The 17190-nt window shown below is 34.3% G+C and overlaps 2 protein-coding genes across 2 annotated transcripts; one reads left to right on the forward strand and one right to left on the reverse strand.

Moving 5' to 3' along the window:
* Positions 1–4499: 4499 nt before the first annotated feature.
* LOC131428449 (uncharacterized) lies at positions 4500–5519 on the forward strand. The gene is made up of 3 exons (XM_058592405.1): positions 4500–4874; positions 4939–5082; positions 5229–5519. Exons 1-3 carry the CDS (start codon positions 4824–4826, stop codon positions 5442–5444), a joined length of 411 nt encoding a protein of 136 aa, XP_058448388.1. The 5' UTR covers positions 4500–4823; the 3' UTR covers positions 5445–5519.
* Positions 5520–7794: 2275 nt separating this feature from the next.
* Positions 7795–15423, reverse strand: LOC131429166 (uncharacterized). Its single transcript, XM_058593212.1, has 4 exons — positions 15403–15423; positions 8394–8495; positions 8185–8328; positions 7795–8048 (listed from the first exon to the last, which is right to left on the reverse strand). The coding sequence occupies exons 1-4, from the start codon at positions 15421–15423 to the stop codon at positions 7833–7835; spliced, it is 483 nt and encodes a 160-aa protein (XP_058449195.1). The 3' UTR covers positions 7795–7832.
* Between the last annotated feature and the right edge of the window lie 1767 nt (positions 15424–17190).

Below are 17190 nucleotides of genomic sequence, written 5' to 3' on the forward strand. Positions count from 1 at the left end.
TGCTGATCAGTGTGTTGAAATCCGAGCGTAGAGTTGGTGGGAAGCCCTTCAGGTAGAAAGGCGGCATTTTTTCCTTCTTCTGCAGTTCCTCTTCGACATCTACTGGCAGATCAGCATATTGGTTTTTACTCAGCAAACGGTCGTTTACCTGTACATCACTTGGCTTCAGACGCTTAGCATCCTTTGGATCCTTCTCGGATCTATGGCGGTTTTAACCCATAGCTTGGGTAGGTAGACAACTGCGAATAAAAAATAAAACAAAATCGAAATTAGTCGTAGTAGGTTATTCGTCTATCCACATCGAGTGTTAGATGACGAATGATCGAATTTCGACCACGGTTCCCCTTTTATACGCAGTCAGTTGAAGATATGTGCCTGACTATCTCAAAATCGTCGTCCTTGCGCGAAAAATCCAAGCAAAAGTACAGAGTTTTCCGCGTTGTTTTCAAAGTTTGAGAAAACCTAATATTTGAGTTGTTTGTGGTTATCTCACACTGTTCAAAATATTATCCCAAATTCCTGGTCATATTTATGATGAAATAGTGAAAGAATTATGTTGCTGCCTTTAATACGAGTCGAGATATTCACGATTAAGTTCTGCCCATTCTTCCATATGGATAATTTTGGAAAGGCACTCCATAGTAAAGTAAGTCGTATTCACGACAAAAAACCATTGTTTCACCAAGCCAATGCACCGATTCACAAGACGATGGCAACGATGGTAAAGTTACACGAATTACCTTTTGAATTGCTACCTCATCCGTCGTATTGTCTAGATATGGCTCCCAGTGAATACTGGCTATTCGCTGATCTAAACAAAATGCTCGCCGGAAAGAAATTCAACACAAATAAAGAAATGTGTTGTTCTCAGTTAGTCACCCGACTTATGGTGTGATGTGTTATTTACCATTCATTGGAGTTTTTCACATATCGGGAATATCTTTTAATTGGAATTTGGCGACGACACTAACAATCTTCAATCGATTTCACGGATATTTTTACATTGCACTAACATTGCGAGTATTTGATTGGATTTCTATGAAAATAATTGATTCTGTTTGATTAGATTTCTATGAAATTATCAATATAATGAATGTGATCAATGTGTAATGTAAATAAGAGGTCGAAAATTAATTTTTTATAAAACAAAATGCATTGACTTGGAACAGGAATTAATTTTTCTTACAGATGTTTGCCATTTGTGTTCTATTCACAATGGCTGCGTTGGATTCTGATGGAACGATTAATACTCAGAACTTGTTCGACATTAACAGACCCCGCTTAGTAATGTAACGTAAGTGCAGGAATTAATATAGAAGACAAAGCATATAATTTCTATAAGTGTTTCTTGACTACAGAAACATAATAAAAAAATTGTTTTAATTCACCTAGTGCTGTAATGGTACCTTTCTGATAAAACTCATTTAATTTTACTGTTAGGTTCTTCAAAATAGTTTTCCATGCCTCTAGTATGAAATCAAGAAAGATTTTTTATACAGCAATTAACATAACCTACAAATTGAAACAGTTTTAACCCAATTTAGAAGATTGCTTAACTGTTTCAAACTTGGTGGTTCTTTCTCTAAACAATTCCATTGCCTAACTGCTTTTACGAGATGTTGGCTAAATTAGAGCAAAATACATTTACATCATTTTACTCCCGATAAGCGATAGTAAATTTCTAGTTAGATTACGATTCATACTCTATCAGTGGTTCCCAACCTTTGTATATCGCGGGCCTCTTTGGAACCATAAAAGTTTTCGGCAGACTCCGACACTTAAAATGTAATTTCATGTTTGTGCTTAGGACTTATAATGTTGTCTCATTGAATTGCTTAGTACAAACTTAAACAGTTCAACTTGAACCTATGTTGTTCGCTGGAAATATATTTACACTCTGCTCCGAAAATTGCATAGTATCAACGGAAAAGATTAGTCTGAAATAACAACAACCTGATTAGTATATTGACAAAAGCCATTATTATAATAAATTGTAATTAAATAGTTTCTCTAAACTGTTACAAGAAAATCTAATGATTTTTTTTCTCGGTAGCCGGCTGCCCTATAAAACTTATTTGAAGATATCGATTCGAAAGCGAGTGGACAAGAGTGGAAAAATTAACTAACGAATTATATGACTGATCTCTTGAAAGATGCAGTGATACCCGCGATCTCTAGAAACAACTGGTACCGGACTAACATTCTTTTCCTTCAGTTTTAAGTGAGTGAGTCCCCCTCAGCATCATATTTTTGGTTCATTGTACATTTTCGCCCATTCAGTCAATTATGAAGTGAACCTACGAGCGGTCGACTTCAGCTCACTATCTGTGGTACTTCCAGTTTTCTCCGTTACCACTAAACGAATTTGCCTGAAAATTTGTCTTTGTATACTCCAAAATTGGTATTTTCTCTATTCGCTCAATGGTATCGAAGAAAACAATTTTTTTAAGTTTTTCAAAAAAGTCAGATATCCTAAGATTGTAAATATTGGGACACTAATTTCATCTTGTCACATAAAAAAATATACAAGTTATATTAAAATACTCCGCAGTAGTAAGTTAAAAAATCGTAAAACCCGTGTATTGTATTATTACACAATAATATCGATAAACATATATGGAACAGAGGAAACTGGAATAGGATAGGGTGCTCTTGGTGAATATAAGCAAAAATGCTTTTTCTGCCAGTAAAACTGAGTGCGAAGATATGACCAAAGACATCATATTAACAAGATATCCAGCTCTCGGATTTCCCGAACAAATCTTTGGCAACATCCTTTTTTGCGACCATGGTGCCCTCAGGCGAGTCCGCATCGAATCATGTACATAGAAGTAGGGGAGAGAAATGTCAAATTCGTACGCGCCAAAATAGCAGCACTGCGCACCCATACAATTGACGTGACATGTTGAATGAGACGCCGTGCGATGGCGTTGCTGAACTGAAGATTGAGATCGCTCCAAGCTGACAGGGTCTGATATGACTCAACCGATTATATACAAATTGAATCATATTCGAATCCACGTGAGATCGACGTCTTACTGACAGAGATAAGTGTTGAGAATCATCGCCAATAGATTAACCGTAAAGTGATTAGTAACGCTAGCAGCGAAAAAGAACACTGTATGTCCAGTGATGCCACTTTCCTTTGAATCCAAATCCATAGATTTGGTTTGAAGTGTACTCATACTTGTATATTTACATAAAATTAACAGCTTGAAGCTCTACGCCACAGAAAGACAAGTTTCCACACGGAGAACCCTTCGATCATAAAATTGCGATATCGCAGTTTTTGATTTTTGCGATAGTTGATTTAACTAATTTCTTTTTGATTCAACCAATATGGTTTTTGATTTGCATATATTCAAGTAGTTGAAAAATATGTTGTTTTGAATGCTGTCAAATGCCGGAGACAGTTGAAAGCAAAACAATAATCGCAATGCAAAATCAACAACTTTTTTAGTTGAAATCTGTTAGCGTCGCTTCAAAATGTCAATGAAAACAACATCGATGATTAAAGCGTTTGGTGAAATTGTGTCCATTCGATTTGAGAAATTTATGATTCCATAACAAGGTTTATTTAACAGCGGTGTTGTGATAACGTTTACCTTGTTTAAGATGAAAAAGATTTGGTGACAAATTAGAAAATGATCATCTTGTAATGTTTCAGGTATGCGCAAAAATTTTATACTACAAATTCGATCATTGATTTACTTCCAGCAGACTGTTTTACTTCCAGCTGTTTAATACCGATAATGATGTTCATGCATTAGCAATAAAACGCTTTTTGACATGAATTTAATTTATAAAAGTAACAGGAGCGAAGGGTTTCAAACACACAGAGGCGCTGCGTTTGAATGGCGCGTTTGAATTGCCGTCGCAAAATTACAATTCCCAGCGGTTGATGCACCCAAGCTCATATAAATTGACTAAAATTATCAGTGCATAACTTTAGTTCAACCGTTTGAAGGCATCATCTTTCAATACTCATTTTAGGTAAATTTAATAAAAATATCTAAAACAAATAAAACCGATTTATTTTTCAATTAACAGAGTTTTGTTTCAATAACAACACCAGTTATTTCAACTAAAATATTTGTTGAAATTGAAAGGTATGTGTCCTCACTAATTGACAGCATTTTTTTTTTCAAACAGTTAAATTAGTTATTTCAACCATCGTTTCTGCTAATCGAAAAACAAAAATGACAGTTTAGTTAAAACAACAATCGATTAGTTGTACCAAATTTTAACCAATCGAATTCAGAAAATCAACTAATATTCTGGTTGAAATGGGATCGCGGGTGGTTCCGTGCATAAATGAGTGATCGGTAGCGAATAGATGAACTATAAAGAATAATTTCTGAAGTATTGATCAGACAAAAGATGAAACTTTTCTCTTTTATTACTGGTAAGCATGACTCTCAGTGAGCGTCGAGTCATCCAGAATCGTTTTTTAAAGTGAATATTGACACGATGATTGACCGTTATCAGAGATAAACGCGCGATGTTATTAGTTGGTAATGCAATTTGAAAGCATTTAATGTATTAAAGGTTATATTAATAAATCATTTCATTTCCAACGGCTACATGAACATTCGGAAACATTATGACTAGTGTAGTGACTTTGTGAAAGTGTAATAACGTGACAGTGAAATAGTGGAATTAAATGGTACATAAATAGTGCAACTATTGAATATATTCCGCTAACAGCTCCAGGTAAAAATAGTGATTATGACTAGCTATAAAATTGGCAGCAAACATCAAGTACAAGATAGTTAATAGAAGAATCGCGCTCTGAAAGAAGCCATTTGAACAACTCAAGCAAAATGCACTTTCTGACAAGCTCAATTTGGTTTGGACTAGCAGCTTTATGTTTGGTAAATTTCAACGTTTATCGCATCTGATATTATTATCTAATCGATTGAAAAAAAAAATTTCAAGGCTTTATATACAGAAAAACAAGAACAGTCACTAAATGTTATCATTGAAAAATGTGCTGAAGAACAGGGCATAGAGTTAAGCAATGAGTTTACGGAACATTGGAAATACACCGGCGACCTTTTCCCGGATGAGGAGAAATCGAAAGTAAGTCCTATAATTACAATATTTATCAAAGCCGATAGCAATTAAACAGTTACTCAAATATTTCGCCATCTTGAGCAGACATTAAATAATAGATTTGATTATAACACTAAAAAGCCCCATGATTTGAAATATAATTTTTCTTACAGAAATTTGCCCTTTGTTCCCAACGTATGATAAACATGTGGAATGCTGATGGTACGTCCAATATTCAAGCCATGATCGACTTCTTGGCCGATGGTCACGACGTTCAGGCAGTGACAGAGGCCACTCAAAAATGTAACACGGACGAAGGAGATACAATCGAAGATAAAGGATACAACTTCTACAAGTGTTTCTTCGCTGAAAGAATTTTTGATTTGTAATGGAAGCAGACTTTAGAAAATAAAACAAAAGTTTTATAGAAAAGTTTACATAATGAAGAAAATAAAATTGATTCAGATGGAAAGTCGTTTTAGTTATTTCTGCAATTCCAAAATGATCAAACGACTTTTTCATCTTTGTGATTGTACACCAATTTCTACGTACAACAAAACATATCATTCAGTGAAAGCCCTAAACATTCATCATCATCATAACATTCCAACAGTCAACAAAAAAAGAATGAACAAAAACAATAAAACTAACAGCAACTGTGTCAGTTTATTTGTTTATTTGGAGCAGGGAAAAGTCCGGTGGAGTTAGTTTCTGCCAAACTTGCTCTCCAACAGGCATAAAACCTCCTTATCTTTTGCATCAATAGATTACAATCATCCAAATGATACATTTCACTTAAACATAGTATTTCTAAAATAACTAAAACTAATTAGATAGTAACCTTAGGAACAATTGCTTGACAACGTTTCGTGATAGATTAAAGTCGAATTAATTGGAACAGTGGTTGAATGTTCGGCACATGCTGGCAAAAGGCTCGTTATATCCCATAATTAGTTCTAGCATAGGGGATCCTAAGAAAATAATAGTTTCTAAGATTACGGCGATGGATATCAACTTGTAAATGCTGTATGAGCTCGGAGAAGTCTATTCTTGATTGCAGGAGATCAGCCACAAAAGTAGCCTTGCTGACATCGCGACGGACAGATAACAAATCGAGATCAATTAGTTTGCATCTGGCATGGTAACTTGGAAGGTTCCAAGAGTTTCTCCAAGGAAGCCGACGCAGAGCAAATCGAACTAATTTTCGTTGAATTGCTTCAATGCGTTGAATATCGTTTTGGTAGTACGGTGACCAAACAACCGAGCCGTATTCGAGCGTATAGCGAACTAAGGCACAATATAATGCTTTCAAGCGATGTACATCATCGAATTCTTTAGTAACGCGGAAAATGAATCCTAGCAACTTGGAGGTAAACTCAATGTGCTCCTTGAAATTTAACTTAGAGTCCAGGAGGACACCAAGGTCCTTCACAGACGATGTACGTTCCAGAACAATTTGTGAAATATTATAGTCAAAACTGACTACAGACTGTTTGCGACTAAAAGAGATGACGGAGCATTTAGAGGCGTTCAAAACCATTCTGTTGATATTACACCAGTTAGTCAAATTATTAAACTGCTCTTGTAGGAACTCTGCGTCAGCTGTGGATTTCATGACATGAAATAATTTGAAGTCATTGGCGAACGATAGTTTCATGCAATTCAGTTCAATTGATTTAGATCGTTGAGATAAAGTAAAAATATAAACGATCCAAGGTAACTTCCTTGATGAACTCCAGAGGTAACAGCGAATGGTAAAGTTGTACAGTCTCCTATTTTAACTATCATTTCGCGACCAGAAAGATACGACTGAAGCCAATTCAGAAATGACCCGTTAAATCCTAGTCTATTTAACTTTTAAATTGTTATGTGATGATTAATCTTGTCGAACGTAGCGGAGAAATCGTCGAGTCTACTTGTAGTCGTAATTGTAACACTTGTAGTCGTAACTGTTACACTTGTAGTCGTAATTGTAACGAACGTATGATAAAGGAAGTATAAGATACTAAATTTGTAGTCGTCGAACGATTCGGCATGAAACCATGTTGAGTCTCAGATATATAGTTGGAGCAATTATGTGTCATTTGGATCCAACGCCCGTGCCGGAATTATAGGGTAAAGTTTATAAAACCGAAACAAAATACCAAATTCTAAACTAACCCCAAAACTACTCCATTCGATAGTCATTATCAGTAGACGGCCAAACAATCTGATTTCAGCTATCCTGGTTCCCAGTTTCCTATTCCGGAGGCACAGGAAATAGTGGTCATATTTTCTCAAATGGATTACACTTACTTTTCTCAGTGATGGTTAGACCAATTTTCACAAACTTAGGTTTTATTGGAAGGTCCTGTGATCTTGTACGGAATTCAAGATTTTTCATTATCAGTAAACGGTCAATTCCAGTTAATCTTTCAAGAATTAAAGAATTCTATTTTGAAAAATACCATAGTGTTGTATATGACAGTATGATTGATATGAGAAAGGCATCATCACACCATTAGGTTGATTAGGTTAAGTTTTGCTTATTCTTTAGGATTGTTGAGTGTTGGAATGTTTTGATGATGATGAATGTTTGTTTATACTCGGTTTTAGCCGTTAGGTCATTCACTGAGTGATATGTTTTGTTGAACGTAGAAATTGGTTTACAATCACAAAGATGAACAAGTTGTTTGATCATTCTGGAATTGCAAAAATAACTAAAACGACTTTCCATCTGAATCTGTTTTATTTTCATCATTACGTAAACTACTCTATAAAACTTTAGTCTACTTCAATTACAATTCAAAATTTCTTTCAGCGTAGAAACACTTGTAGAAGTTGTATCCTCTATCTTCGCTTGTATCTCCTTCGTCCGTGTTACATTTTTGAACGTCCTCTGTCAATGCCTGAACGTCGTGACCATCGGCCAAGAAGTCGATCAAGGCTTGAATATTGAACGTACCATCAGCATTCCACATATTTATCATACGTTGGGTACAAAGGGCAAATTTCTGTAAGAAGAATTATATCCTATTCCAAATCATTGAACTTTTTAGTGTAATAATCAAATCTATTATTGGATGCCGAAATATTTGAGTAACTGTTTAATTGCTATCGGCGTTGATTAATATTATAATTACGACTTACTTTCGATTTCTCCTCTTCCGGGAAAAGGTCGCCGGTGTATTTCCAATGTTCCGTAAACTCATTGCTTAACTCTATGCCCTGTTCTTCAGCACATTTTCCAATGATAAATTTTAGTGACTGTTCTTGTTTTTCTGTATATGAAGCCTTGCATAAAATATTTTTCAAACGATTAGATGATAAGATCAGATGCGACAAACGTTGAAATTTACCAGACATAAAGCTGCTAGTCCAAACCAAATTGAGCTTGTAAGAAAGTGTATTTTGCTTAAGTAGCTCAAATTGCTTCTTTCAGAGCGCGATGCTTCTATTGACTATGTTGTACTTAACGTTTGCTGCCAATTTTATAGCTACTCATAATGTTTCGAATGTTCATGTAGCCGTTGTAAAGGAAATGATTTGTGAATATAACCTTCAAAACATTAAATGCCTTCAAATTGCATTGTCAGGTTTCGGTGAACGATAGAGCGGCTGGTTTGTAGTAGTTAGATTTTTTCATACGTTGTTGGGCAACTTTTACTGAAGTAGATGTACACAGCAATGCCAACCCTACCTCTTGAAATATACGGACTTTGCATTATTTCTCCAAAAATACTCAGTTTTCGCATTATTTCTGCAGATCTCTTCGGAAAATAATAAAATCGTACGTTTTTTCTCTGATAACGGCCAACGGCGACGCTCACTGAGAGTGAGTAATTAAAAAGGAAAAGTTTTAGCTTTTGTCTGATGTTAAAATTAATACTTCAGAAATTATTCTTTATAGTTCATCTATTCGCTACCGATCACTCATTTTTGAAAACTTGTCTTTCTGTGGCGTAGAGCTTCAAGCTGTTAATTTTATGTAAATATACAAGTATGAGTACACTTCAAACTAAATCTATGGATTTGGATTCAAATGAAAGTGGCATCACTGGACATACAGTGTTCTTTTTCACTGCTAGCGTTACTAATCACTTTACGGTTAATCTATTGGCAATGATTCTCAACACTTATCTCTGTCAGTAAGACGTTGATCTCACGTGGATTCGAATATGATTCAATTAGTGTATAATCGGATGAGTCACATCTGCGCACTCAGTTTTACTGACGGAAAAAGCATTTTTGACTATTATCACCCAGAGCCATCTATCCTATTACAATTTCCACTGTTCCATATATGTTTATCGATATTATTGTGTAATAATACAAGACACAGGTTTTGCGATTTTTTAACTTACTTTATTTTTTAACTTGTCTATTATTTTATGTGATATGATGCCACCAGTATCCTACTAGGAAATCTAACCTTTTTGAAAAACTCAAAAAATAGTTGTCTTCGATACTGAATTCTGAATAACGACGTATCGATTGGAAAAGGAAATTCAGGAACTACGTATAGCGGCCCTTACACGTAGGGATGTCGTAATATCGATCGATTAATCGAGTAATCGATTAATAACCCAGATAATCGAGTAATATTTAATCGATTAACTTAAAACTAATATTCGATTATTGAGCTAATCGAATAATTAAAAAAATCCCATAGTAATAATCGAATGAGTAATCGAGTAATCGAATAATAACCCAGATAATCGAATAAATTTCAATCGATTAGTTTCAAAATTATACTCGATTACTAAATAATCGAGTAATTCGAAATTTCCGACATCCCTACTTACACGAGACAATATTATTGTCAATACAAGGAGTATTGACAATACTTTTGATCGTGTAATGGAAACTTCATTGGATTGACGAAAATATTTTCAAAAATGAAAACTGCTCATCAATCCGACAATACTTTCTCTCCAGAGAGGAAACTGTCAAATCTGTATAAAATGTTCAAAACGGCGTATGTAACAATGAAAGATTCTCTTTGTTTACTTTCTCTTTTGATTATTGCGGCACTCTTAGCAATCCTTCTCTCCAATCATTTACCGATAATAAAAACTAAAGCTATCATCTTTTAATCTGCTCTGGAGAAATTACCGAAAAAAGCAGGAATATTTCGCAATAATCGAAAGAGAAAGTAAACAAAGAGAATCTCTCATTGTTACATACGTCGTTTTGAACATTTTATACAGAAATATGTGCAATGAACTCTTCTCTCAATGTTTCAATGTTCAGGTGCAATATTTGAAGCTTCAAACGCTTGATTTTTTCGAAAAATACGGACTCAAGTTTCCAAGTCTATTGGATTGACGGTATTGACAATACTTTGGATTGACGGTATTGACAATACTTTGGATTGACAATAATATTGTCACGTGTAAGGGCCGCTTATGATACCGCAGGACCTTTCATTTGAACCTAAGACATTTTGAACCTAAGACATCTAGTATATTAACCAATTTTCTTAGTATCCAGTAGACCCGACGGATGAACGTTTCATGACACGGAAAAGACACGAAAAATAGAAAAAAAAAATTTATTTACAACAACAAAAATTAAATAAAGTACAATACAAATTCAACATTATATTTCAATAAAAAAAAAACAAAACAATCAAAAAAAAGAAAACTAAACGTCAACTCATTTCGCTTCCCTTACTCGATTCCCAATGATATCCGAATCAATCGGCTGGAGTCGAAATTTCATTCGGAATCGGTTGTTGCACTGCAGTCCGCATTTATTCGAAATTCATTATCCGCATTTATTCGAAATTCATTATGAATTCCACATGGAATTCTGAACTAAATTTTTTTCGCTTAATCGGTTTTGTTTCGGAATTCATTCCGAACTGGATATGTGGGTTATGGCGAATTGCAAAACATTTGGAAACGGGAACGACGGTAAATATGATCTCGTCGGTGAACAGGATTGTGAGATTTTTTTCGCTTAAGGAAGTTGAAGATTTCTTTACATCACTCGAACTTCTCTTCTTGTACGATTTTCCGTGTCGTAAAGTCGCTTATTATTTTTCTCTGTCTACGACTTTTCCTCACTCTGCCGCTTCATTTAGAATAAAATTGACTTTGAAGACGTGAAGTGTAGACTAAGTATAAAAAATTGGCGGAACTAACTGAGTACAGAAGGAAATGTCGACGTCGAAGTAAACAAATTCTATTACATTATAAACAAAATATTAGCCGAAACTTTGCCTATGAAAAGAATAAGAAAAAAATCATAACGATAAATTACCTGTATGGTTCAATTCACAACTAAAACATTTGAAAAATAGGAAACAAAAAGCACACAAAACTTACAAACAAGAAAAAAGTGATGCTCATCTTCAAAATTACTTAATCTATGCAATCAACTCAAAATAGCCATTGACACATCACATGAAGAATATAATCGCAAAATTGAAAACGAAATAAAGACTTGTCCTAAGAACTTTTTTAACTACACAAAAACTAAACTAAAAAGTAACAATTTAATATTTCCGAGTAGATTTCATAATTAATGACGAGTTACCTAAGATGATGTTTAAGTAATAAGAGGAATATGTTTTAATAAATTCAAATCGTTATGACTATGTTAGAATTAAATTAGGATAAGAATTTTATGTAAAAGTGATGCTACGGCGAAGAAAAACTTATGTAAACTGCCTTAAGAAATAAACGTATTTATGGAGAAAAAAAGTAACAATTTTCCATCTCAAATGCACCTCGACGAACATGTAGGGAAAAATAGTACAGAAATCTGCAATCAATTTGAGAATTTTTTTCAAGAAGTGTATACATCTTATTCAGAAACTAACCGTGACCGTGAATACATCTCTTTCATACCTGCATGACAGTATACCACCAATATTTTTAAAAAATCTTGCTGAAGAACTTATACTACCACTACAACTACTTTTTAACTTATCACTTAATAAACGTACTTTTCCTAAAGCATGGAAATCTTCCTTTCTTGTACCAATATTGAAATCTGGTGCAAAATCTAACATTCGGAACTACCGTGGAATAGCCATTATCTCATGCAATCCAAAATTATTAGAAAAAATTGAAAACGAAAAACTTTTTCATCAACTTAAAAATGTAATAACAAACAAACAACATGGCTTTTTAAAGGCCGCTCAACTACAACAAATCTCTTAGAATTCATGACATTCACTCTGAATGCAATGGACGCTGGCAACTACGTAGAAACTCTTTACACTGACTTTAGCAAAGCTTTCGACAGTATTGACATACCATTACTTCTACACAAACTACAAAAATATGGCATAAAACATACTCTTCTGGAATGGCTCAAATCATACTTAACGAATCGTGTACAAGTAGTCCGCTTCCAAAATATTCTGCCTGAATCAATTAATGTAACTTCTGGCGTACCTCAGGGTTCTCACTTAGGGCCTCTCCTTTTCATTTTGCATATAAACGACATTTCCTTCATACTCAAAAATCTGAAAGTGCTTATATATGCAGACGACATGAAACTTTTCATGGAAATAAAAAATATCAACGACGCTGTAATATTTCAGAACGAAATCAATCTATTCCACATTTGGTGCTGCAAAAGTCTACTCCAACTCAATGTAAGAAAATGTAACTCAATAACTTTCAGTAGGAAAAATGAAACTATATCCACAAACATACATCTAGGAAATCAACTTGCAGAAAAATGTAAAATTGTAAGAGATTTAGGCGTAATCTTAGACTCCAAGCTCACTTTTGTGGAACACTACAACACCATAATCAATAGCATGCTGGGTTTTATTAAACGCTTCAGTCATAACTTCCAGGACCCATACACAATAAAATTATTATACACTACATATGTCAGACCTGTTTTGGAATATTGCAGCCTAGTATGGAATCCATACAATATTATTCACGAAGAACGCATCGAATCTATTCAAAAACAATTTCTTTTATATGCACCTCTTAAATTAAACTGGACAGCATTTCCTTTGCCACCATATGAAGCACGCTGCATGCTCATCAATATTCAAACACTTAAGGTGAAATGTAGCGGAATGCGAAAATCGCGTTTTTGATCAATTATTCAAAAACTAGACCGATTTTCGAAAAACCAAAAACACTTAAGTTTTTGAAATCAAATTTATCATAACTAAGTATTCTTATAATTTTGAAATTTTGCTTTGCCGAGCCGTAATTGGTTTTTGAAATGTATAAACGGTCACTGTTCCGTCCCACGGGGATGATTTTTGAACTGAAAAGTAGTATTTGTAGCAGAATTTCACAAAGAATCTGAAAATGCAACTCAAATATATAAAATTTTAGCGAAAACAACCGAAAATTGAAAAAGTTTTCATAAACTTTTCTGCATTTTTTTTTATTGCTTGCGCGCTGCTGTTTCGTATTGAGGTGGTGTGAGAAATGCACGGTGGGCACGGTGGCATTATATCGTGAGCAAAAAATAGATATAAAATAATGACGCAAATTTATGCAGCATTGGGTTTTGTGTTGAAATAAAAACGACTTGAATACAATAAAATGAGTATTGTAAGAAATCGTTTATTTTCTAAGTAGCTGTCATTTATACAAACAATGTGATAAACATTGAGGGCCAGCTTCGAGCCAGTCAGCATGAAAAACTTATTGGAATTCATTGGTTTTTCAATTATTATGAATACAATGAATCAACGCTTCATTTTGCTTTCAAAATCGATTGAATAATAAGGAACTACGAAATAACTTTATATTCAATTTCGTGCCCCAAATATGTGCTTGAGAAAAGATTCACTAAATAATTTTAACTGCATGGTATGATGAACTATTAGTTATAATTGGAATGTATTCCAATAATGTAATCTAAGAAATTATTAAACTATTGATGATTTCTGGCACCGGAGGCCAGAGGCTGTTTGGTCTTCGGTTCGTTATCGTTGAAACAGACATTTCTAGACTCATCATGCTATACAATTCCGAAAGTCGCTTCCGAAAAAAAGTTAATGGTGAATACTTTTACGTAAATTCTATCTCATCGGCGGGAAGGGCCTGGTGAACGACTGGCAAAGATATCGAAAATACTTGAATGTTCTCTTGTCTTCAACCGTTCTTTTGAAGGAGAATCGATGCTTGCTACTAAAATCAGGCATATACATGGTTAGCAAGTTAGTCAATACATATACATTTAACCTCATGTTAATCATTCATAATTACTCATGGTATATAGCTCTAGTGTAAGAGTAATCACTAACAATGATGATTGAATCAGCATATATTCAAAGTGTGAAGAATTCTAAAATCCATTACGTCCCGTCTTTTTTACAAGCCAATATAACGAGAGGTAAACCCACTGCGCTCAATCATTGAAAAAAGTTCTTGTTTCTATGTGTCCGTTTTTCTTGGTACGCTTTGTGCGACGGTTCGTTCAACTGAAGCGGATAAAATTTTGCGCGCATTTTATGACGCTACATTTCACCTTAAAAAACGCCGCGACCTTGCAATGCTGTATTTTATCAGCGACATTATTTCTCAACGCATTCAATCACCTTATTTAATTATTTTTAGAAAGAAACACTAGAACAAATTATACAAAATATAGCCCAATCAATCGTATAATGCGCCACTACAATCAATATTGCGAATATATTGACCTTGGTATGTCCAAAAATGAAATGAAATTCCAGCTTAGTCGTAGAAACAATGCGTAGTATCTAAGTAAACATTGTAAACCATTTATATGTAGTCTACATTTGCTTGACGAAATAAATAAATAAATAAATTTAGATATCTGTCCGATGGAACTGATAGCAAATGAATAAATTAATGAATTTATAAATAAATAAAAAAATCAATTATAGGGTGATGAGTTGTGAAATTTTTCAGATCTCATTTAAAAATGACAATGCAAAACAACACACATATAACAAGACTGTGTAATTCTATAGGTCTTGTTAGGTTCATAAACTTACTATATCTTTTTCAGGTTACAGCTCCTAAAATACCGGAATTAATGCTAAAACATTATAAAATGAAACTTGAATCAATTTCTCATATGACTGATAGTTAGGAAAGCATCATTACACAACTAGTTGGAACAAAACAGGTTTTTACATTGCATTGCATTAGCTATTATGAGTTGAGCTTAGGATTCTTGGAAACACCCCAGCGTGATCCTTGACAACGAAATTTGAAATATTTATTGAAGCCGAGAATGTATCAATTAATTATTGCATCTACTTTGTTTACAGCAATAGTCAAAGAATACTTTGACGAACTATAAACTGCCAATCAAGTTTTAAGTTGCTACTTAGTTTTAAATGCTAGTTAATTTTAGCGAAATGAATTTCATTACAAGGCAAATTTAATTGGCACTAGCTACCTTGTGCCAGGTAAAGTCCATAGTGTGAGAGTAAATGCACACTAACAATAATATGTTCTAGAAAAACAACTACAGACACTAATTTCTATCGTTGGAAATTGTGCTACATAACTGCACATAGAATTGAACAGTTATTTTACGTGCTTTCAATAGTAAATGTAAATGAATCACGACGCTACTTTTATGTGCATCTATAATCTATAGATGTAAATTTTTCTTAGTGTGCAGGTGTGGAATTCCACACCCAGAAATTTGCCAGGTGTGGAGTTCAATAAACTCCTAATAGGGCTTCCGCCGCCCCTGTACCGGAGACCTTTTACCGGATGAGGAGAAATCAATGGTAAGCCGGATCAACAGGGTTGAGGTACGATTCAGACGGTCCGTCACCTTCCGTCACAGTCAACCTCCGTCACCGTCAAAATTAGTTGAATGCATTTTTATGGCAGCATTCACACACAACGTCACCGTCTCGGAGCGTGTGAACGTTCCGTTAAAGAAAGTAGTCGGTAAAAACTTTGAATGCAAAAACCGGATATATACACTTGTTTTGGAAGAACCGGTTAAGTTTTTGTCCGGTTTTTGCATTCAAAGTTATTTTGTCCGGTTCTTGCAGAAAAGATGTTTTTAAACGATTCTTGCATTGCAAATCCATGTCCGGATTTTGCTCTCAATGTTTTTATCCGATTTTTGCATTCAAAAATACTTGAACGGGTTTTCTGAACTAAGTCGCACTTTTTGCTTTCAGCCGTTCATTTGTTGTTTGTTTCAGTTGCATCCGATTTTTGCTTTCAGCCGTTCATTTGTTCATGCGAAAAAATAATTTTCGGGTGAGAAAAATCATGTCCTTCCTCTTTTATTTCTGCAGTTATCAAGATTCTGTTTCAAACAATGAAATTTTTCAGTTCTGATTTCAGCATGTGAAAAAATGTTATGTTGATCATTTTCAAACGAATAGGAATAAATACCAAATATGCGATATTACGATGAGAAATAGCTTTTTACCGCTTTTTGATTCATTCATCTAGCGTTAAAAATAACCTCAACCGAACCGAAACAAATTCTGGATCTCGATACTTGTCTACATATTATCTTATAAAATCAAAAATGATGACACGAAATAAAAAATAATAATTTTCTTACATTTTCAAATAAACAGTTTTTGTAACAGATCCCAAAATTCTACAATATAATTAAAATTATATGAGTTCCCCATAAGTGCCCGTGTAAAATTCAATCGTCATCCTAAGAAAGGTTCAAATAATGAAACTTAGATGGCGCGTCAGGTAAATTAGTTTCGCGTTAGATTTCCAATACTGCCGTTCTACGCATAATTGTCTCATGAAATCACATATAATATGGAATAATTAGGCGTAAAATGGCAGTATAGGATCCAAATAGTTGTTCAATCATTGTGCTTAAAAACGGATAGTCATTATATTATTGTACTTAAAATTAAACCGATTTGGAATTGAATACAATTCTTACAGAAATTTTCTCGGTAACTATTTCTAATAAACATGAGCGACCTCCTTACCGATGACCACGAAGTTCAGACACTAGCACAGCTCATTACTCAATGTGACAAGAATGAGGCAGATAACCTTGAGGATAAGGCATCACTTCCGGTGAAACCCTCAACGAGTGAACACGTTGTATCTTGTTAATGTTGTGAAAATTTGAGTATTTCGCGGGAAAGAAAGGATGTTCATCCGTACTTTGGCGACTCCACGTTGTCACATAACGAGGTTTTCACCTATAGTCCAGTGAAAAGAAAGTCCTTTGGACTAT

This window comes from Malaya genurostris, chromosome 2, assembly GCF_030247185.1.
Source record: "Malaya genurostris strain Urasoe2022 chromosome 2, Malgen_1.1, whole genome shotgun sequence".
Taxonomy (NCBI): Eukaryota; Metazoa; Arthropoda; class Insecta; order Diptera; family Culicidae; genus Malaya; species Malaya genurostris.